General features: G+C 38.9%; 1 protein-coding gene across 1 annotated transcript in view; it reads left to right on the top strand.

Annotated features, from left to right (window-relative positions):
- LOC139719951 (copper-transporting ATPase 1-like) overlaps positions 1 to 21,976 on the top strand; it is a 53,417-nt gene that overhangs the window by 16,208 nt on the left and 15,233 nt on the right. The window contains exons 3-13 of the mRNA XM_071631330.1: positions 3,834 to 5,145; positions 8,637 to 8,897; positions 9,614 to 9,783; positions 12,568 to 12,729; positions 15,573 to 15,652; positions 15,938 to 16,091; positions 17,678 to 17,911; positions 18,633 to 18,879; positions 19,615 to 19,739; positions 20,196 to 20,336; positions 21,238 to 21,426. Of these exons, the coding sequence (XP_071487431.1) occupies positions 3,834 to 5,145; positions 8,637 to 8,897; positions 9,614 to 9,783; positions 12,568 to 12,729; positions 15,573 to 15,652; positions 15,938 to 16,091; positions 17,678 to 17,911; positions 18,633 to 18,879; positions 19,615 to 19,739; positions 20,196 to 20,336; positions 21,238 to 21,426 (3,075 nt within the window). The remainder of the gene's footprint in view (positions 1 to 3,833; positions 5,146 to 8,636; positions 8,898 to 9,613; positions 9,784 to 12,567; positions 12,730 to 15,572; positions 15,653 to 15,937; positions 16,092 to 17,677; positions 17,912 to 18,632; positions 18,880 to 19,614; positions 19,740 to 20,195; positions 20,337 to 21,237; positions 21,427 to 21,976) is intronic.

Raw genomic sequence — 21,976 nt, 5'->3', positions numbered from 1 at the left:
TGTACGCATCAAGAGATGTACACATTGAATGATGTGACATACAAAATTTTATGGGTTAAGTGTTGTCCTTGAAAATATTTTTGTACTCTTCCCCACACATCAATAATGATCAATGCCAAGTTTTATGGAGCGGCTGCTTAGGGAAAGAGAAACAAAAGGCGGGGGGGGGGGGGGGGGGGGGGGACTGTGTACTGTAAAGGCAAACATACAGTACATGCAAAATAACAGAGAGAGAGAGAGAATGTGTACAATGTATTGTAAGGCTAGCATACGATATGTTTAATAGGCAGCTTTTTCAGCCATAAATCAAAATTGATTTGTTAAAGGCTAGAGGGATGCTTTTATCTAGCTGGGATCTAAAAAGTGGATAGATCAAGATAGGGTCATATAAAATACTTGTATGTCTTGAAGGATACCAATGTTTATATGGTTGGATTTACAGATTAATTACAAGTACTGTAAAACATGACATATTCGCGGCATGAATTTTTCGCGAATTGGAGCCGACGGCCTTTTTTGCGGCATGAAATTTTCGCGAACTGCCACTGGCATTCAATGCATATAGCGTAGACAAGAACTTTTGTGTGCATTTTAATTTCGCGAATCTTGGCGCTCGCGAAATTCGCGAAATTAAAATGCACGCGAAAATTTCTTGTTTTACAGTAGCTGTCCATGGAAGTTCATGTACACGTAAGTTGTAGATCTATACACGCATCATGTCGCTACATTGACCTTGCATCACAAAACCAACAAAAAGTCACCAGACATGAATTAGTTATGGGCAAATTCTGAATGAGCAGACTTTTAGCTTTAAAATGATACTGGTGACGTGACTCAATTCAAATGGACTCACTTAACCTACTTAATGTACAAGTACATGTCTAAATATTGGTAAATAGAAATATTGGCAAAAATAAAAATATTGGTAAAAAGATATTGCTTGAAAAAAATATATTGATAAACAGGCACACACCAAAAAAAAGTGTGTTTAGTGAGAAAAGAGACTGAAACTTCGGGTTTATAGCACTTGATATTACCAAGCCGTGCTAGCTGTGCAATGAATAGGACAAAAAACAAACAAACCCAACAATAACAACAACAACAACAAAAGATGAAAAACACTCTACAGTGTAAAAAATTGTACATTGTTGTAGCATCAGCAATGAATGGATACATTGTGCTGTAATGATATGTTCAGTCCATGACTAATACCAACTGTCAGGGCAGTATCCGTTTTAAGTGTACATAAATCCAGAGGGGGGCTGTGAAAGTGAAGAGTGCGTGTGTTGAAAAAGAGTGTAACGTACAAGTATAAGGGGATTTTTAAGAAATGAAAAGGGGCACCTACATGTAAGACATATATTAAAACTAATTACCACTATTAAATTACACTATTATACCAACAGGTGTTCTCTGAGACAAAGTGAAAATTACAGCTCTCCATCTGTTTCATCATCCCAAACTTTGAAATAATGCTGACGAAGAATTGCTCATAATTTCAGTAAATATGAAAGACTCAGGATTGACTACAAGTTGGTTTACTCATTTCACCCATTTTATGTCTCACATGATATTAGGGTGTGCCACTTTTTGTTGGTTTTGTGATGCATGGTGATGAATATTACCAATGACTGGAGATGAGCAAAAAAGTGGAGGATGAAGGAAAACCAATAATTTGAGAAAGAGCTGAAAGGGACTGTACAGTACTGGTTGAGGTGGGGATTCAGGTTTCAACATTCCTAAGTGAGATAATGAGAAACCTTATGAAAGAGCATGAAGAAGGATTCAATGTTATTTGATGAAAATTGGTTTTCAAATGACCAAGAATACATGTATATCAAACAAAAATTGATGATAATAAAAGGTGACAGGCCACACCTTTTATCAGGATCTCTTTTTTTCACTTTGTTTTTGGATATCTCAGCCATTTAAAAAAAAAAAGATTTTCATCAAGTAAACTTTTGATTCCCCTTTTAGAATTGCATGCTCTTTGATACAGTGTACCTCATCAGAGTGGTTTCTGAATATCTCACAAAATGTTAAAAGATAAATCCTCACCTCAACCAGAATATTACTGGGAATACACAAAGTGATCAATCATGTTCCACATTGTCCGCAATCCCTCAGGTACTGTGCTTCTCTGATGTAAGCTTGTTTTAATGCCCTGACAGAAGATAACAAACGTGCATGTCACTTTCAAATGTCAAAGGTTGCAGTACCAGCGATGTGGTCTATGATCTTTAAATGGTGCAGACACTGTCTTGGGGTAAAAAGAAGAAGAAGATACAGTGTAATATTCAGTTATCAGCAGTAGCACAGAGCTACATACAGTGTACCAAGTCTCACGCATTCTGAGTGAGACTCAAGCATTTAGGGGTCGTCTCACAATCTCACGCATGGCACCCATTTCTCTTACGCATCGGGCAACGTCTGCAATTTGGGCCCATAATAAGGAGCATAGCTCGAAGGATTAAAGTGATAGTTACAATTGAAGGTATATTTTCCTTTTGTCTTTCAAAATAAGTAAAAAAATCGCACCATTAAGAGCTAAAAATTGAAAAAGCTCGTACCGTGGGAGGCAAGGGGGGGGGGAACCCTCCCACACCCTCGCTTGTGCGCACATTCCCTCGCCGAGATGAAGAGTCATGACAATCTCACTCATAAGAATTTTTTGAACTTGACATCCCTGGTAGCATCTAGCCTGGGTATACAGTTGTATGGTATTTCACGGTGAGTGACATCATACACTTTACACATCAACTGAATCCACACAAAACCTAATATGTGTGATTGTACCAAGGAGGTCTCTCCCCATCTCCTTGATGGTACTACAGTAAAAGCTGTTTAGTGCTGCATACAATGTACATCAGGCTAGGCAGTGTTTCTGTTTGTACAGATACTCCTCTTTCTCCCATTTATCTGATGCATAGTTTTGTCAGTAGCCAAGTAAACACCTGAATGAAGTCAGAAATCGAGATTGTCTGATAATGTTTTGCTTTCCCAATGTGCAGTGGAAAAAGCCATGAGGAAAGAAACATCTTTTATGCATATGTATTTGTTTTGATTTAAGAGGCAATGCTTTGACCAAATAAATACAAGTCTCAATTAATATCATGAAGCAAGTTGTGATCTAGGTTACAGTGTATGCTCTAAACTGAACATGGAATGCAAAGCAATTGTTGCATGCATACATTGGTGTGCACATTTTATGGCATTTGATTGGGGATTCCAATGTGATTTTTTTTTTAATAATATATTGAAAGAGCATTATTTTTAATACCAGAACGAGACACTAGTACTATTGAATGTAATTTCTCAGTATTTGAAAGGATATTTTGAACCAGTACCTCCCAAACTACAGTGTATGATGCCTGCCTTGCTGTGTATGTAATTGTGTATTTGATTTGAGAATATCCAGTGAAATCAGTCAATTGATACTCTATAACCAGGGAGGTGAGACCCCACCTCTCTGCTATAACATGTGGCATCACTTCTAAAAATATAAACAAAATAGAGCCCGACAAATGTTAAACGTAATGACACCAATCGTGACCACAAGGAAATGTTAAGGTACATGAAGGAATCCTGTTTTTATCAAGAAGTTTTGAGGGGTAAAGTCCACTTTGCATTCTAGTGTCCACCCATCGTGCTACAATGTGTTTTGTATAAAATGTTAGTGTGACAAGCGTAAAGTCTAGTCAGGCTGTGATAAGGTGTAATTAACTGCAGACATTCTGTACAAGATTGATAGCTAAACACACAGCCGCAATAGGGGTAATTTCATCAGTGTTTTTTCTTGTCATTTTCTCTATTGGTCTTTGTGCCATTTTCAGGTATCCTTAACGGATAAACAAGCACTCGTATCCTTTGAACCCCACCATATCGATCCTGCATCGCTGCGAGAGGTTATCTACGACATGGGTTTTGAGGCCAGCCTAGATAATACCGATCACCAGCATCTTTGTGGCATTCTATCAATCACAGGGATGACATGCGGATCATGTGTACAGTCAATAGAAGGCAAGATTGGGGAACTTGAAGGAGTGCGGAAGATAAGCGTGTCACTCGCCCAAAGTCAGGCTGTTGTTCTGTTCAATGCCAGAGTCATCACTCTGGAGAGGATTACCAAGGAGGTGAATGGTATGGGGTTCCAAGCAGCTGTTCTTTTGAGTGATGAAACCATGCCTGGATTGAACAGGAAGACATCTAGTGAACAGGATGCGGACATCGTTGCTATTCGTATTGAAGGAATGACATGCAATTCTTGTGTAAAGTCCATAGAAGGCCATGTGGGTACACTTCCTGGTGTGAGAACAATACAAGTGTCTCTGGACCGCCAAGAAGGGGTGATTATGTACGGCTCATCCCTGACCAACCCAAAAACATTGAGGGAAGCCATTTACGATATGGGCTTCGAGGCAACACTTCCTGCTACCAGCCAGTCAGTCAATAGCCCAGTGCTCGCAATGGTCATCATCGGTATCGAGGGGATGACATGCAATTCTTGCGTGCGGTCAATCGAAGACAAAATAGGATCCCTAGCAGGAGTTCGGAGCATCAAGGTCTCACTGCAGGACAAAATCGCTGATGTGAAGTATGACACATCAAGAGTGAAGGCAGAGGAGATTCGCCTGGCAATATATGATATGGGCTTTGATGCCACGCTACCGCACAGCGATGACGATGACGAAAAGGATGACGACATCCAGACAGCAGTTCTGCGTGTGGAGGGCATGACATGCAACTCGTGTGTAAAGACAATAGAGGGAAAGATGGCCGACCATCCTGGACTTACCTCCATCAAGGTGTCGCTGGAAGGGAAAACTGCAGAGGTGACCTTTGACCCCAAGGTCACCACCGTTCTTGCCATGCGAGATTCAATCTACGATATGGGATTTGACTGCTTCATGCCTGAGCCGTCACAAGAAGACATCTGTAAGACAGTGGTTCTCAGTGTAAAGGGCATGACATGCAACTCTTGTGTGAAAAGTATTGAAGGAACTCTGTCCGACAACCCTGATATCAAGTCAGTGAAAGTGAGCCTTGCTGATGAAAATGCTGTCGTGACCTTTGATCCTGTTCACATTACTCCACAACAGCTGCGAGACATGGTGTGTGATATGGGCTTTGATGTCACAATTCAAGGTAACACTAACAGTCCTAAAAAGTTCTTGTTCTCAATTACATTATAGATGCAATTATTTGTCTGCACTATAGACATTGATAAATTATGGTACTGTACATTGTATACATGTACATACGGTACTATACATTGTATGTGTTTCACCATGAATCACTGGAGAAAAACTGTGATCATTTTCCTATTGTAATTTAGATTCAATTCTGTCCATTGAATGTAACATTTTGCAAGATTTTTTTGTTTGTTTTCACGACTCAAATTTGAAATTGTGATGAATTTATTTCAGTCATTGGGGTGGAGTGCAATTTAATGTACAGCTGGAAATTCTTAATGGGAATTTTTGATTACATACAATTCACATACTGGTACTTTGCAAATTGCAAGTGACATTCAATGCATAGTATACAAAAGCAACAATTCCCATCTATAATCTAGACAGGATTTATTGTTGCTTGCATTTTGATTTTGGGAAATGAAATTTATGCACATGAACATTCCTCATGTTACAGTATATGGTGCAGCAGAAATGTGTTGTCAACCCCAAAGGCAAGGACAGTTCACATTTTAAGCTTTGAGATCTCCTGGGACCCATTTCATAAAAGATGTTAGGATGGCAACTCTTGCTGAAATGACAACTTCCAATAGCAACAGCCAATCAGTAAGCTAGATTCTTGTCGTTACTATGACAATTGTCATTCCAGCAAGAGTTGCTATCATATCAATTTTTTAAATGAAATGGGGCCCAGATCCTACAGTTTGTACTTACCCGTTAACTTCACCCTCCCAGAAAGTCTGGACATTGTATCACACTTTTTATACTTTTTTCTTTAACCCTTGCAGCATTGATTATTTATCACAATATGTGTACATTGTCTACCCTGTATATCAACAGCTCTGTATTTGTTTTGATGACAGAGAGGAGTTAATTAAAATTAAAGTCTGTTTTATGTACATGTATACAGACTTTCATTTTAAATAACTCCTCTCTGTCACCAAAACAAATACAGAGCTGTTGATATACAGGGTAGACAATGTACCCGTACACATCTACAGACTACAGTACTGCAGTACATTTGATTAATTGCTACAATACACTAACTTCCATCACAATCTGGTACACAAGCTCTGTAGTGCTCCATTTTGGGCATGCATGGTGGTATTAACTCAAGAGAGGGGGATAAAGTATACTGTCAGACTATACATAAAATTTGCGGTACTACAGCTTGTAGATCACAAAGCTGTCAAAAACATGTGCAGTAGTGCATAGATCTTTTGAATAATTTGAGAGAAATACTGTGAAGGTACAGAAAAAAATTACAAACACTGTTGCATCCATAGATACTGTGTGTGCTCTAGTACTCAAACTTAGAATGTTCATTTTGTAGTGTATTAAAGGACAAGTTCACCTTCATAGACATGTGAATGCAGCAATATTAGTAGAGCACAGTAGTGAGAGTTTGAGGAAAATGGGACGATTTGTGTAATAATTAGGAATATTTGAAGTTTCTGCTCACTCACTGCTGGATGAGAAGATGGATGAGAAGACTAAACTAGAGCTTTTGATGTCGCATGTATAGAACGATGTAAGAAATTTTTATAAAGGAAATTCAACATATTTTCACTTTTCTCGCATAATAAAATAACACTTGATTCTCCTCTTTCAGAAGGCAGGGGGAGTAATATCCACGTACTGTACATCAGTCACAAGTCGAGGAAATGTGCACTTTCTTCAAAAAGAAAATGCAAAATTCTCTTTATATTTTCCTTTACAGTTGTCTTGTATCATTCTACATTGTATGTACATGTATGTGACATCACACACTCCCATCTGTAGTCCTTTCATCCAGCAGTGACTCTGCAGATGATACAATGTACTGGTACTTTAAAAATTCATAACTTCTGAAGGGACTGTCCCCCACACTTTCACTGAGGTGTTCTACTGATATTGCTGCATTCACTCAATCCACATTTATATGGAGGTGGACTTGTCCTTTAAGCCTTTCATGAATTTCACACTTGACTATATTCATAGGAAAAAAAATAGTGTAAAAAGGGCTGCTGAAAACTGCTTAAATCCAATAGTGGTGAGCCAATGGAGTAAAATGGAGTCAAAAGGGGCCTGAGCTCTTGATCCTAGCAGAATCTTCATCAGAGGCAAAATTGCAAACAGGCAGGGAAAGCAATCACATATCAAGGACTTCACACAACAAGAACAGTCAGGGACAGGCTGGGTACTGTACACAGAACATAGAAAACAAAAGGAGAAGGTTGTAGGTCATGGGCAAGGAGCCCAACTGGTAAAGGGAGGGGGATTAGAGCAGGAGGGTGGACAGACAAAAGGCAGAGGAGAGAGGACAGACAAAAGGCAGAGGAGGGTCAGTAATAATCCTGAGGACCATGGGGGCAACCATTGAAGGAAAAGGATGAATAAGGAGGCAACATCAAACAAGATAAGGAACAATCAGAGGGATAGATAAAGAAAAAGAGTGTTATAGCAACAGCAAGGGGAAGTTGGGGGGGGGGGGCTGAGCAAACAGTAAGCCCTCGTAAGGTGTAGAAGAGACAACAAAAAGAGAGTGAGAGTCAACCAACAAATGCAAATAATCAAATATACAGTACTGTACATGTATACATAGTTTAGTAGTAATGATGATAATAATGATAATGATATTATCAATAGTAATCTTGTTGTGTGAATTCCTATTATATATGTGATTGCTTTCCCTGCCTGTTTGTCATTTTGCCTCTGACGAAGATTCCGCTGGGGTTGAAAGCTCAGGCCCCTTTTGACTCCTTAAAAAAATAGAACACACACACACACACACACACACACACACACACACACACACACAGCTTTGTGTACATAAGATCAGATTTGGTACAAGAGAAGACTGTGATCCGGATGAAAGTGCATATTTCACTTTAAATTGGCCTTGCAACCAAAAAGCTTCATGATGCTATTAAAATAAAAGTTTTCACTTTATAATGGTGTACACTGTATCTAGTATTCTTCATTGTGTTAGGGGGCATTTTGCTTGGTATCATAATGATGAGTGTTGTCAAATTTAATTTTTATATATAATTCTCCTTGTGGAAAAAGACATATTTAATATTGACAGGCATGTGCAGTAAACTGTGATGCAGTGTAACATGACTCATCTCCGTGAACCATGGTAATGGAGTTTGCATTTCAAGGCTTGACAGTACCGGTAACTTTTTCTCTTGGTGGCCTGACAATGAAATATGTATCAGTATGCATGGTGACCCGAAACAAAACACACACTGTATCTTTCCCTAAAAAGTGGTGGCCCATCATCTATTTCTGGTGGCCCCTGGCTGCTATAAATGTCAAGCCTTGCATTTCAAGTATGTACAATTATATGATACATTCTACACTGTAGGGCCTTCAGTATGTTGAAGGTTGAAAGTGAATGTGTGTTTGTTAATATTTTTTATCTCTGCCTGTTATCTTTGTTATTATTTCTACTCTGCACAGATGCTTGCCAAGTTTTGTCTTCACCCCTTAACAGTCCTCCCGTCACACACAGTCCGCCAACACACACCCTGAGCTCAAAGCAGGGACAAAGTGAAGCGCCGTCGTCCAGTGACGATGCCTCCCGTGGGGCTTTCATGAGGGAAATGTCCCAGGAGCCGACCCCTGCTGAGGAGGGCACAGAGAAGTGCTTCCTGCAGGTCACAGGAATGACCTGCAGCTCCTGTGTGGCTTTAATTGAAGGCAGGATGGCCAAGCAGAAAGGTATCAAGTCACATCATTGAGGGTTTTAATTACTTTGTGATAATGAACAATGACACATTATAAGAGAACAGGCAACCAGTAATAAGAATCTCTTGTGTTGCTATGTTTGTTTAGTATTAAAATGTTTTAGTAGGGATTTGGTTGTGTGATTGTGTAATCAGTTGTCATGTGTTCCTGCAAAATGTTTTTTTGACGTTGAAACAAGCATGCTTTGAATGAGCCAGTGAGAGGGCAGTTTCATGTACAAATGTACATTTAGTACTGGCTTCTGTTCCTTGCGGGCAGTAAGGGAAATATCATCACTTGGGTATCTGAAGATCAATTATCCTGTAATATTGTACCTACCCGCTGCTGAATTGGGAGGCTTCTGAGGAATAAAAACTTTTATACTGTACAATGATGTCTGTCTTTATTGAATAGCCTGAGGACCATTTGCTCACCTGTAAAAAAAAAAAATATGACTTCAAATTTGTGAACTAACTCAGTCTAAATTGCAGAGGTCAAGAGTATTCTAAAGTTGGAAACCTTGATGGAGTCCATGCAGCTAAGAGATAAACTACTATTCATATTATGGTGTTTTGAATATACCTCTCATTATATTTACAACACAGGGTAAATTCTAAATTCCAAACTGATAGTCTCAAAAGTGTGCACATTTTGTTGCCAACTCTCCTGTTGAAGATGAACCATGTGCTGTGTTTGTTTTAATCCTCAAGGTATAAGAACCATTTGTGTGTCCCTCATGGCACAGAAGGCTGAGGTCACCTTCAATCCAAACATACTGTCTCCTTCCAAGATTGCAGACCAGATACAGGACCTAGGCTTCAATACTGCCGTCCTACATGATGAGGAGCAGAAACACAAGGAAGGCATGGTGGAGCTACAGGTTAGTCTCTCTTCAAGGCAGTTGAGCTTCTAGGTCTGTCCATTGCAGTCTTACATAGGTGTTCTGGAATTCGTTCAGTTTCATGTAGATACAGTGTAAAAATGAAGTATGTTAGGATTTACTTACTAGAACACCAGGAGTCTGTTGCATAAAATGTTTAACCTGAGAAATACTCCGGTATCCAGAACTGAAAACTCAAGTTAGTATGATGCTGCCGTTGACTCTAACACAAGAAAAATTATGTGATAAGTCAACCTAAGTTTTCCTCAGGCCTAAAGAATTTAAGCAACAGACCCCAGGGGAACAGAGGAGAATTGGAATCTGTACAGTCCAACCTGCTGTTCTAGCCACAAGTCTATTCACCAAGGCACAACTTCACAAGACAATATCATGCGTCACAGAATTGCGGGGGGGGGGGGGGGGGGGGTAACGTGGCTGCCAGCCACTGTGAAAAAAATCATCTATCAAGAGAGAATTAGCAGTGGTGTGAAATGATGGATTGATCACATCCCTTGATAGAAATCAGGGTCTACAATATGTGTGATGATGTACTATTTGCTTCAGGAAAAGGTATCTGTATTGTGTAGTGAGATTCACATTCAGTATTACACCAGCAATGCATCTGAAATGTGGGCAGTGCAAAGTGCAGTGCCCCATGGTGTACACTGACAGATGAATGGAGTTCAGCAAACCCCTTTTATTAGAAAATAAAACAAATCAAGCAACTATGCTGTTCAATGTAACCAGTCAGGACAGCAACCCCATTATTGATGTGGGTTTTGTTTTGTTTTGTTTTGTTTTTGTTTTTGTTTTTTTCATTGTTTCTTTTGGGGATGGATTTTTATTTTTATGCCTCCGCCACGAAGTGGTGCCGGAGGCATTATGTTTTCGGGTTGTCCGTCCGTCCGTCCGTCCGTCCGTCCTTCCGTCCGTCCGTCCGTCCGTCCTTCCGTCCGTCCTTCCGTCCGTCCGTAATGAATTTTGTGGACAAGGTAACTATCGAAACCTGTTGAGGTATCCTAATGAAACTTGGCATGTATGTGTATTAGGGGGTGAAGTTGTGCCTATCAACTTTTGGGTGCACATGCTCAAGGTCAAAGGTCAAAAGGTCAAGGTCAAATACATAAAATTTCACTATTTCCACCATATCATTGAATGCCTGAAGATATTTTCTTGAAACTTAGTGTATACATGTTTTACCCAATTAAGATTCTCTGGTGAAAGTTTGGGTCATGAGGTCAAAGGTCAAAGGTCAAAAGGTCAGGGTCAAATACATAAAATTTCACTATTTCCACCATATCTATTGAATGCCTGAAGAGATTTTCTTGAAACTTAGTGTATACATGTATTACCCAATTAAGATTCTCTGGTGAAAGTTTGGGTCATGAGGTCAAAGGTCAAAGGTCAAAAGGTCAAGTAAAAATATCAAAACTTCTTTTTTTTTCTCCGTACCTTGGAAAATTGTTCAAGGTATCTTCATGGAACATAGTATACAAGTATACACGTACTGACTGGAAGTGATTATCTAGAGAATGTAGGGTTCATGGGGTCAAAGGTCAAGTGCAAGACTTCAAAATTTTACTATTACCCTCATATTTATGCAATGCCAGCAGGGTTGTTTTTTTACACTTGGTGTATGCGTGTGTAACCTACATGTAATAGAAATTCTCTGGAAAGTTTTTTTTTTTCTCTTTTTGCCTCAAAGGTCAAAAGGTCAAAGATCAAGTGAAAGTGCTGAACTAACTTTTTCCTCCATATCTCGGAAGTGGCTCAAGTTACCTTGAAACTTAGTACATATTATGCATGTTCTACCTGAAAGTAATTATCTTATGAATTTTAGGGTCAAGGCCAGATGAAAATGGTAACAATTTACTATTCAATTCAGAAATTGCACTTTTTCTCCACACCTGTACCTTGAAAATTACTCAATGCCTAAATGTATGAATGGGTCAAAGTCAAGTTAAAGTCCTTAAATCCCTAGATACATGCTCTCCTATTCATCCAATTAAACCTACGTCAAGGAAGGTGAACATTCAACACATTTGTGATGAACTTGTCATTCAAATATTTTGCCAATTTTGTGAAAATGTAATCACGCAGTGTCCACATGTACTATCTAGACCTATTGGGAAAATCATGCATTATGGCGGAGGCATACCAGTCGCCAAAGCGACATTTCTAGTTTAGTATTTATCTGTGTTTGTTTTTGTTTGTTTTTTTTCAGGGGGAGGGGGAGCAGCATTCCCTATTTAGTGAGAACATGGTGCAAACTGGAGCAGTCACATGAGTGTTCCAATGTTCCTATCGCTTTGTATATTGCATACCCTGTGAGAAGTTGGTGTTCGTAACTATTGTTATACATGTATATTACACAACATACTTGTACATGTAGTGTACCTCCTCCAAGGGGGGAGGTTATGTTTTCGTTACAGTTGGTTTGTTTGTTAGTTAGTTAGTTTGTTCGTTTGTCCGTGTGCAAAGTAACTAAAAAAATGGTTAACGGATTGGGTTAAAAATTGCAGGAAAGGTTGAGAATGACAAAAGTAACAAACAATTAACTTTTGGTGTGAACCAAGCATTTTGGGGGAATTTATGAAGGATTTTTGATATTTTGGCATGTAGGGTCAATGAACTTGGGAGTTCAGGCTGCGCGTATTCAAGATCAGTGCGGGTGGAAATGGGCTGCATGCTTGGCGGAGATCTGCGCTCTCAGAGTGCTTCTCTAGTTTCCAAAGTGATATGTGAAAATCTCTTTTCCATCTGAACTTTACTCCATACTTCCAGATATCTGGCATGACGTGTTCATCCTGTGTGCATCTAATCGAGTCAACCCTCGTGAAGCAGCCAGGTGTAAAGTCAGCAGCGGTTGCCCTAGCAACCAGTAGGGGTCACTTTGAGTTTGACCCAAGTGTGACAGGACCTAGAGACATCATAAGAGCTATCAAGGTTTGTCATTTCATCACAGGGTTTTTATTGCCTGTTTCTCTTTATTGCTTAATGGCCACTCAGATGTTGCAAATATTGCACATGGTACTGCCGTCCCGCTTATTTTTTAAGAAAAAAAAAAGAAATCTTGCAGTAGTTTCTTGGGGACAGTTACTTTTTGTCTTTCCTATATCATTGTCAAACTTGTGTGTAATGTTTGCAAGGATTGTGGTTTGTGATTAATGGTTACTGTCTTTCATCATGAAAGAAAAAGAACAAAAGATATAGACTCAATAATGTTTGAAGGTTGATTGTTAGCAGGCTCAACTTTGAGCTAGGCTATAGATCTAAATCCTAACATATCAATGCATGTAGAGTTTGTGCCTAAAAATAGCTACAGATTTTTGCACATATAATTGCAATACATAATTAATTGAGCATTAAGTTTGTTTTCTGAATCATTTACAAAGGTATATGAATTCGAGTTTTCAATTTTACAAATATGTGTAGGGTGTGTGTGTGTGTATTTTTGTGTATGTTTACAGGGAATACAACTTGAATTTGATTAGAAATTTTTGCTGATGAATAATATTTCAAATGGAATCGTGTACATTACAATGGAAGAAAACTGCTACACAAAAGATAGTTTGTGTAGCAGTGGTATAAAAAAAAATGCCTAGCAAATTGGGATGCGATACCAGGAAATATATTTCCTGATTTGGCATATATACAATGTTTGGTTTGCATCCTGTTGGGGTCAAGGAAATGTTTGTACTTCTTTCTTATTTGAGATTTTCATGGATTTGGTTTACCAATGCTAATGTTGCTGAATATATTTATTACTATTTAGTTTTCAACGCAAAGTAGTGGATTTCAGACTTCTTTGTAAGCATTCTGAAAATAAAAAAATAAAATGTTGAAATTCTTACCAGCATTGCTACAAATTTGTTTAAGATTTGTAATGGATTTTGTTTACCATTGCTGAAGTCACCAAAGACGTTTATTATCATTTCGTAGTTTCACTCAAGTTGAAGTTTCAGAATTCTCCAGATTGTAAATATTTTGAAGATAATGAAATGGCTGTGTGGATTCTTGGTTGTATTGCTACAAAACTGAAGATGTTGTTATTGCCATCATATTGTGCGCTTTCAAATCATCTGGAAAGAAAACATCACTCATGAGCCCATTGGCAAAGCTCCAACATAACCCTGAGAAATGGTATGGATAGATATGGAGGCAAGGGAAAGTGATGATAGACATTAGAATGATATGAGAGGAAAATAATGAAACAGTTTCATTTTTAGGCACAAAATGAACCAATGTTGATGTATTTAGTTTGATAGGAAATTTGATTCATTCTCTCCTATCAATAACCAAGTAGGCAACTGCAAATCAATGTCAATTGGAAGTATAGATGAATTTTTATGGAGGGTAGCAGTCAGGCATTAAATTTTGACTTTTGGAAGTGATTGACTATCGTTTTCTTCTTCTTCTTCTTCTTTCTTTTTATGCCTCCGCCACGAAGTGGTGCCGGAGGCATTATGTTTTCGGGTTGTCCGTCCGTCCGTACGTCCGTACGTCTCTACGTCCGTACGTCCGTCCGTCCGCTTTCGTTTACGCGATAACTTGAGTAATATTTACTGGAATTTTACCAAACTTGGTCCAAGTATGAAGTATGATGGGGCAATAATTTGATTAGATTTTGGGTGAAATCGACTAAAGGTCAAAGGTCAAAGGTCAAGGTCAAATCATGAAATTGTATCCGTTTACGCGACAACTCAAGACTGGATGGAGTAAATTTCACCAAACTTTGTTGGAGGATGATGTATGATGGGACAATTACTTGATTAGTTTTTCAGTGAAATCGGACAGAGGTCAAAGGTCAAAGATCAAGGTCAAATCCTAAAATTTATCTGTTTACGTGATAACTCAAAACTGGATGAAGCAGCTTTCACCAAACTTGGTCCAAGGATGATGTATGATGGGACAATTAGTTGATATGATTTTAGTGACATTGGCAAGAGGTCGAAGGTCAAAAGGTCAAGGTCAAATGCTACAAATGTTGCAATTTCCCCCATATCTACATTGTATGCAATGCCCAAAGGTATTTTCTTGAAACTTGGTGTGGACATGTACTACTGTGTAAAGATTCTCCAGAGAGAGTTTCATGTCATAAGGTCAAAGGTCAAAAGGTCAAAGGTTAGGTGAAAATGTTGCAATATCACTTTTCTCGCAAATGGTTCAATGTATCTTCGTGGAACTTGGTACTTACGCATGTACTGACTGGCAGGGATTATCTAGGGAATTTAGGGGTCATGGGTCAATAGTCAGGGGTCAAAGGTCAAGGTCAACTCCTCAAAATTTTACTATTTCCCTCATATGCTAGTATATGCAATGCTTGCATTATTAGTTTCAAAACTTATGACATGCATTACCTAAAAGAGATTCTCTTGGAAATTTCCAGCCAGAAGGTCAAAGGTTAAATGTCAAAGGCCAGGTTTCAAAGCCCTCCCCCCCCCCCCCAAAAAAAAAAAAAAAAATCCATTTTGTACCGTCATTACACTCTTTCTTCATACCTTGGAAATTACTCAATGCATAAACTTATAAAAAGGTCTGTCAGAATTCAAGTAAAAATTCTCAATTCCCCAAATATGTGTACCTGCACTCTTAGAAAATTAAAGCAAACCCAGTTCAAGACATTTCTGACAAACCTGTCATTTCAATATTTTGCCAGTTATGTGAAACTGTCATGGATCACACATTGTGAAGACATTGTACTATACGCCTATTGGGAGAATCATGCATTATGGCGGAGGCATCAGTCGCCATAGCGACATTTCTAGTTTTTTGTTGTTGTTGTTTAGGATGCTGGCTTTGAGGCCTCGATGATACCAAAAGATTCAAATGTTCACTCCAGCGTGGATCACTCCCAAACTATTAACCAGTAAGTGGAGTAGTGTTGTGTTTATTTCTCGTTGCTCATTCTTGTTTTCCGTATACTTTTTCACATGTGGTTAACGCTTGATGGATAAGTTCAACGCATTATTCAAAACCAATAAAAACTTAATGTTAGCTAGCATTTAAATTGTTTTTTTGTAAGTCATTTACATTCAGCCCTTGCTGTTCAGCCCTTACATTGGAAAACAATGAAATATGCAGTGCTTTGAAGTCATCTGTTTTCGTTTTTTTCAGTGCACATGTTATGTTTGACTGTTTTCCACAATTCTAGGTGGAGACGGTCTTTCTTCATCTCACTCCTTTTTGGTCTGCCAGTGATTGGTATCCTCCTCTATGACATCATCGCTCATCCTCTTCCTGTCTGCATCTTCCCGGGCGTGTCCGTGATGAACCTCCTCCTCTTTCTCCTCTGTACACCAGTGCAGGTAATAAACTCATCAAGGATTCCATAAGATAGGGGATGCTGTGGCATAATGGATAAGACTCCCGACTCCCAAAAGTTGCACATCCTGACTTTATGTACATGAGGACTCAAAATAGGTGAAGCGGGTCAATCATGTCAATTTGTAGTTTCTGTATTTTCTTCTATTTTGGGATCATGTAAAGAATATTAGCTGTGGGGTTTTTTTTGCAGCTTTTCTGGGATACTTTTTTTTCATAGAAGAGTGTGATTAGGTATGACTAGAGGTCCCTTTTCATTTCTTAAAAGCCCTTTCAATACAAATTCTTCACTTTGAACTCTAATAGCTTTTGAAAGAAAAGAGCTACTGCTTTGAGAGATGTGATCAGTCATGCATAACGTGCTAATGGAGGATGCACAATTGCAGGGTAATCTGATAATCCCTTCACTGCCATTGCCTCACAGTTATACATCCTGTTTTTTGTTCCACTCATTACAAACAGCACAGCACTTCTCTTTTTCTCAGCTAGCACTTTGCAAGAATGCATACCTGTACCTTCTTACCATTATTTACACTATGTAGGTACACTTGGTTAGGAATGTCTGTTTGGAGTTACATGTATTTTTGTTCCTTATTCTAAAGCTTAGAGTCTGCTTTTTTCAATGTCTGCCCTGTCAACGTTTTTGTTGGTTTTGTAATGCAAGGTCACATAATTGTTTCGGTTTGATTATGATATATTTGATTTTTTTTTTAAAGAAAACATATGCATTTTAGAGCAGATCACACTCCCAATCTTTGCTGATAAATACTGGGTCAAGATTATGTGAGAAAGTGGTATCTTAAAAGTTTGCAAATATTTCCAAATGCTTACACAGTCCATGTGACTGCATTTGAAACTTGATCTTCGGCCTTGATAGACTACAGCTGTTGGCTGTTTGCAAATATGCAAAAAGTACAAAACAAACATTGCAGAGCACACTGTTTAAACTTGACAGTGAAAACAGAGGTTGCTCACTCTGTAAGATCATGTCACAAGACTGTATTACAGTTTTGTCTTTCCATAGATTTTCACTACATGCTTTATGGAGGACATCATCTATTGATTACGAGGAATGGGTGCACAGAGACATGCTAGAAAAATGTATTTACAGAACTTATGTTTGTGTATGACAAATGAAGCATGACTGTAGATGACAGACTTGATCAAACATAATGACGACATTGAAACATATTGCAGAATGGAAGAAGGAAGTGTATTGAGCATCCACATTTGTGCAAATGATTTAGAAAATATGTGTACATCTTTCAGAGTTCAAGTTTGGTAGACCCTATAACTACTGGTTTGGTAGAACTATTTTCTTGGTGTGTTGTACTTTCCATTTATGCACAGTATACTGTAATAGGAGCATTTTCCAAAATTACTTCAAGGTACCTTGTTTATCAAAGCAGATAGTGTACATCATGGATTTTCTTAATGAGGTTGTATATACAGGTGTATCAATGATGATATTTACAGGGTTGTGGTTACATATTTTTGTGGTTTGTGATTTTGAAGAGTTCTTTCATGGCTTTACTCTTATTTTCACCGTATCTGTCTTTTTTAATGTCAGTTCATTGCAGGGCGATATTTCTATGTCCAGGCCTACAAGTCTCTCAAGCATGGTGCAGCCAATATGGATGTGCTCATTGTTCTGGCGACAAGCATTGCATACTCCTACTCAGTCATTGTGCTTCTCATTGCCATGTGTCGTAACGAGAAACTCAGCCCAAAGACTTTCTTTGATGAACCCCCTATGCTCTACATCTTTGTCACCTTGGGCAGGTGGCTGGAACACTACACCAAGGTTTGTTTTGCACTGGAGGATGGTTCAGGTGTATGGCTGGTATGTGAGGTGTAGGAAGCAGTGAAGCGAATGGTTCCCCCAAGTGAATCGTGTCAGCGTGTTGTCTAAATTGGTTAATTTCATATTATTTGTTGAAGTAGACAAGGTTTTATGGACAAGGTGTATGAGTAATATGATGTTGCAAAGTGTTGTGTTTGTGTGGGAAGTGACATTATGTTATTTATTGTAGTGCTGTAAGTAAGTTAGGGTAGCGTAGTGTCGAGAGGTGTAGTGTCGAGAGGTGTAGTGTAGTGTAGTGTGGTGCAGTGCTGTGTAGGGCAGTGTAGTGTTGTGTAGTGTGGTGTAGTGTACTGTATTGTAGTGTACTGTATTGTAGTGTACTGTATTGTAGTGTAGTGTAGTGTAGCGTAGCATAGTGCACTGTACTGTACCGTACTGCACTATACCGTAGTGAAGAGTAGTGTGTGTACCAGTGGTGATTTTAGTGCAGGATTATACAATGACCTGTGTTGTAATGTACTACTTTGAAATGTAGTGGCTGATGTGTCTCCCCTGTTTAATGAAGCTCTGTGTAATTTGTGTCACATATTGTGTATTTTCTGCTTGTACGTATCAACAGTATGATCAATTCAAATTTTCAGGGTTCAAATTTCACTAGTTATGTTTTCTGAGGTCATTTCCTTAGTTTTTAATTAAAGACAAAATAATGTCTTTTTCACAGGGTAAGACCTCGGCTGCCCTAGCCAAGCTCATCTCTCTTCAGGCCACCGATGCCACTCTGGTAGAGACCGACGACAAGGGTCAAAGGTTAGAGAAGCAGACCAGCGTGGATCTGCTCCAGCGAGGGGATCTGGTGAAGGTGCGGCCTGGGGAGAAGATACCGGTAGACGGGGTGGTGGAGGAGGGCATGTCCATGGTGGATGAGGCCCTCATCACAGGAGAGTCTATGCCTGTCACAAAGAAAATAGGTGGGTTAGCTTCACCAGGGCCCTGTTTCATATTAAAGCAAGTGATAAGTTGTGATAGTTGTTACAAGCTACTGAAATCCTTGCATGGGATTGGCCTAGGGCAAGTTTGTCTTAGAAATGTGGCAGTTTCCACTGAAAACAAGATTTATGAAATGGGGCCCAGGTTAATCACTTCATGTGCTTTATGTCTCTGTCGCACCCCCACCCCCTTACCATTGTTAGTCTTTTTCTGTAGTATGAAGTGTTTCACAGGTATCCAGGTCTGCTAAATTATCATGTCAACGGACCATGTATTGTAATGAAAATGCATAATGTGCGTAGTATTAGTACAACCAACTGTTATGGATATATGGAGTGTGGTACAAAGTGAGTGTTCAGATATTCACAGTGCTGCTATACTCTGTAATGTGATGAACTCCAGTTGAAAGATTTCAGTAATGGCTGACAATAGCAGCAGAAAGGAAGCAACATTACAAGATCATCCCTGAGGAGACAAGACCATGTAAATGTATCTCAATTGGCATGATGTATGAAAAAGCCTAACTTAGTTTTGAATATCAAGAACTCGTAATTGAGTTATAAAACAAAACAATTATTTATATGTCATCAACTTTGTTTCAAAGTGTGTGTGCAGTGATTTTGTATATGAACAGATACTGAAAAGTCGTCAAGAGATAAAGAAAGGAACAGGGTAATATCATATATTCATGTAATTTTTGCTCTCATATATCCCAGGGAGTAATGTAATAGGAGGCACCATCAACCAGAACGGCGTGCTCTTTGTAAAAGCAACTCATGTTGGTGCTGAGACAACCCTTTCGAACATCGTCAAACTTGTTGAAGAGGCCCAGACTTCAAAGGTAAGATACGAGGAATTTTATAGTCTCTTTGTTTCTGACTGTCAGTTTTGATACTGAAAGGATATTTTGCTGCTATAAACTGGAACAATATGAGGTCGATTGAATCTAAGATTGCTGAGATAGTGGTCTTTGTCAGACTTGAGTCTTGTAGTGTGGTAGATGTGTAGATTTGCTCTCAACTGATGATGGATTTTTTGGAACAAATATATAAACAAGCGTTCAATTGACAAATTTGTCATACGTAACATTTAATCACAGCCCATGAAGTTCCCGATTGAAGGAAGCTTTGCTGTCTGATAATCAAAATGTTGTGCACCAAAGTTTTATCTTTGATTGCTATGCATCAGTTGTTGAGCATATTGGCAAAAGTTTGTCCTCATAACACTGTGGTTTATTCATTTGTTATGTTTTGGGTTTTTTTTTTTCAATGTCTTTTGTGTTTTCACACCCCCACAGGCCCCTATCCAGAAGCTGGCTGACAGAATTGCGGCTTACTTTGTGCCGGGTATCGTCGCAATCTCGGTCATCACACTTATCTGCCACGTTGCCATGGGAATGTCAGGGGCAGGAATGGTCCACCCAATGGCTACGCCTGAAGTGAGTAGGATGTAGAGTCAACCGCATCACACATCTATGCATTCTTATGGCAAAGTTTTGTGTTTGTGAATGTTTTCTATGAAATGCACCTGCTGTCGGTCATATCCACACTCATATCAGTGCCGAATCCAGTGGGGGGCGCACCAGGCGCACGCCCCCTCTTTATTTTTTGTTAAAACAAATGAAATAAAAAGAAAAAAATGGGGGCGCGTGCGCCCCAATTTAATTTTGTAAAGGCGCCTCCCCTTTACGGAATTCGTGAATCCGCCTCTGCACACTGGTGTTTACATTTGCTTGAACTTGCTATATGTGGTATTAAAGTGATATGTGACAAGTTTAAAAATAACAGAATGATGCCATTGCAACAGCTGTGATGCTTTTAGATGCAAGTTTCATGTGAGAATCAAATGTGAATTAAGTTCAAATTCATGTGATGCTTTTGTGGTAGATACTAGTATTGGGTGGAAAGGTCATTTCAATGCATTTCATGGGCGAAAGAAATCATAATGATTTTGCGTTTGTTACTTACACCAGTCTTTACACATGATGTGTTGTATACTTTTACTGGCACATATGTCAGATATGGTCCATGCTTAGGATGGATCCTTACACAGTAAATTTAGCCATCCAAAATTTGTTGTTAAGTTGTTTCTTTGTATATACATGTACATGTACAGTCAGCCAAACTGCAGGTAAAAAGTACCTTGATTATCTTGTGCATATCAGAATTTAAATTTGGTTCTATTCAAAAGAGCAATTGATATATTGCATGCAGATTGATAGTGATAGAAAAGATATTTGTGTGATATAATACACTCTCCTTTGATTGTAGTTGCAGAAGCTCCTTCAGATGAAATCGTATCTCTTTTTTATGCTCATCTATTGTTATCTCCTCACTCAGGATGCGAAAGGCAGTAAGTCCATGATGGTGTGGCAGTATTCATTCCAATGTGCCATTGCTGTACTGTGCATTGCCTGCCCCTGTGCACTGGGACTTGCCACCCCTACAGCAGTAATGGTGGGAACCGGAGTGGGAGCTACCAATGGTATCCTAATCAAGGGGGGTGAGCCACTGGAGTTGGCTCACAAGGTGAGGGAGAAAAATAAAACCAAAAAACCCAGAGCATAGGATAAACCCATTGAGGATGAGTCCCGGATATACTCAGGCAGGTGTCTATGGGAAGTATGTGTTGTAGCAAAATTAGTCCGTCCTCAAAGGGTTAAAAGAACTCCCACATATGTGTATTTGTGATAAAGTTACTCAAACAAAAATAGCATGATTCCCTCATGCCAAAATGATGTGATCCTTTGATGTGCAGTTCTAAATGTACCTGCAGTTTTACTCTCTCCATTGAAATTGTGTTTTTATGTCTTTCAAGTTAGCATTTTCTTTGCATGTTTGTCAGATTATTTTACATTTTCCATTGTGTTAAATTCCAAAGATCTACGGGATATACAGTTTATGTAGGATTTGCCATTCATATTTTTTTCAGTACCATATGGAGTAATTTGATGTGTATTTGACAGTGTTATCAGAGTATGCGGTGTAGTGTGAATCTTGGAGTTTTGTTGTGCAGTTGTTAACAATGCTCACCAAATTGAAGTCGTTCACATTTTTTGTCTGTCCTGCTCTGAAGTTT

The sequence above is a fragment of the Diadema antillarum genome, unplaced genomic scaffold (genome assembly GCF_040938485.1).
Source record: "Diadema antillarum isolate AM-2024a unplaced genomic scaffold, OU_Dant_1.0 scf00000117, whole genome shotgun sequence".
Classification (NCBI taxonomy): domain Eukaryota; kingdom Metazoa; phylum Echinodermata; class Echinoidea; order Diadematoida; family Diadematidae; genus Diadema; species Diadema antillarum.
The sequence above is the reverse complement of the archived record's forward strand: the minus strand, read 5'-3'. Positions and strand labels throughout refer to the sequence as shown.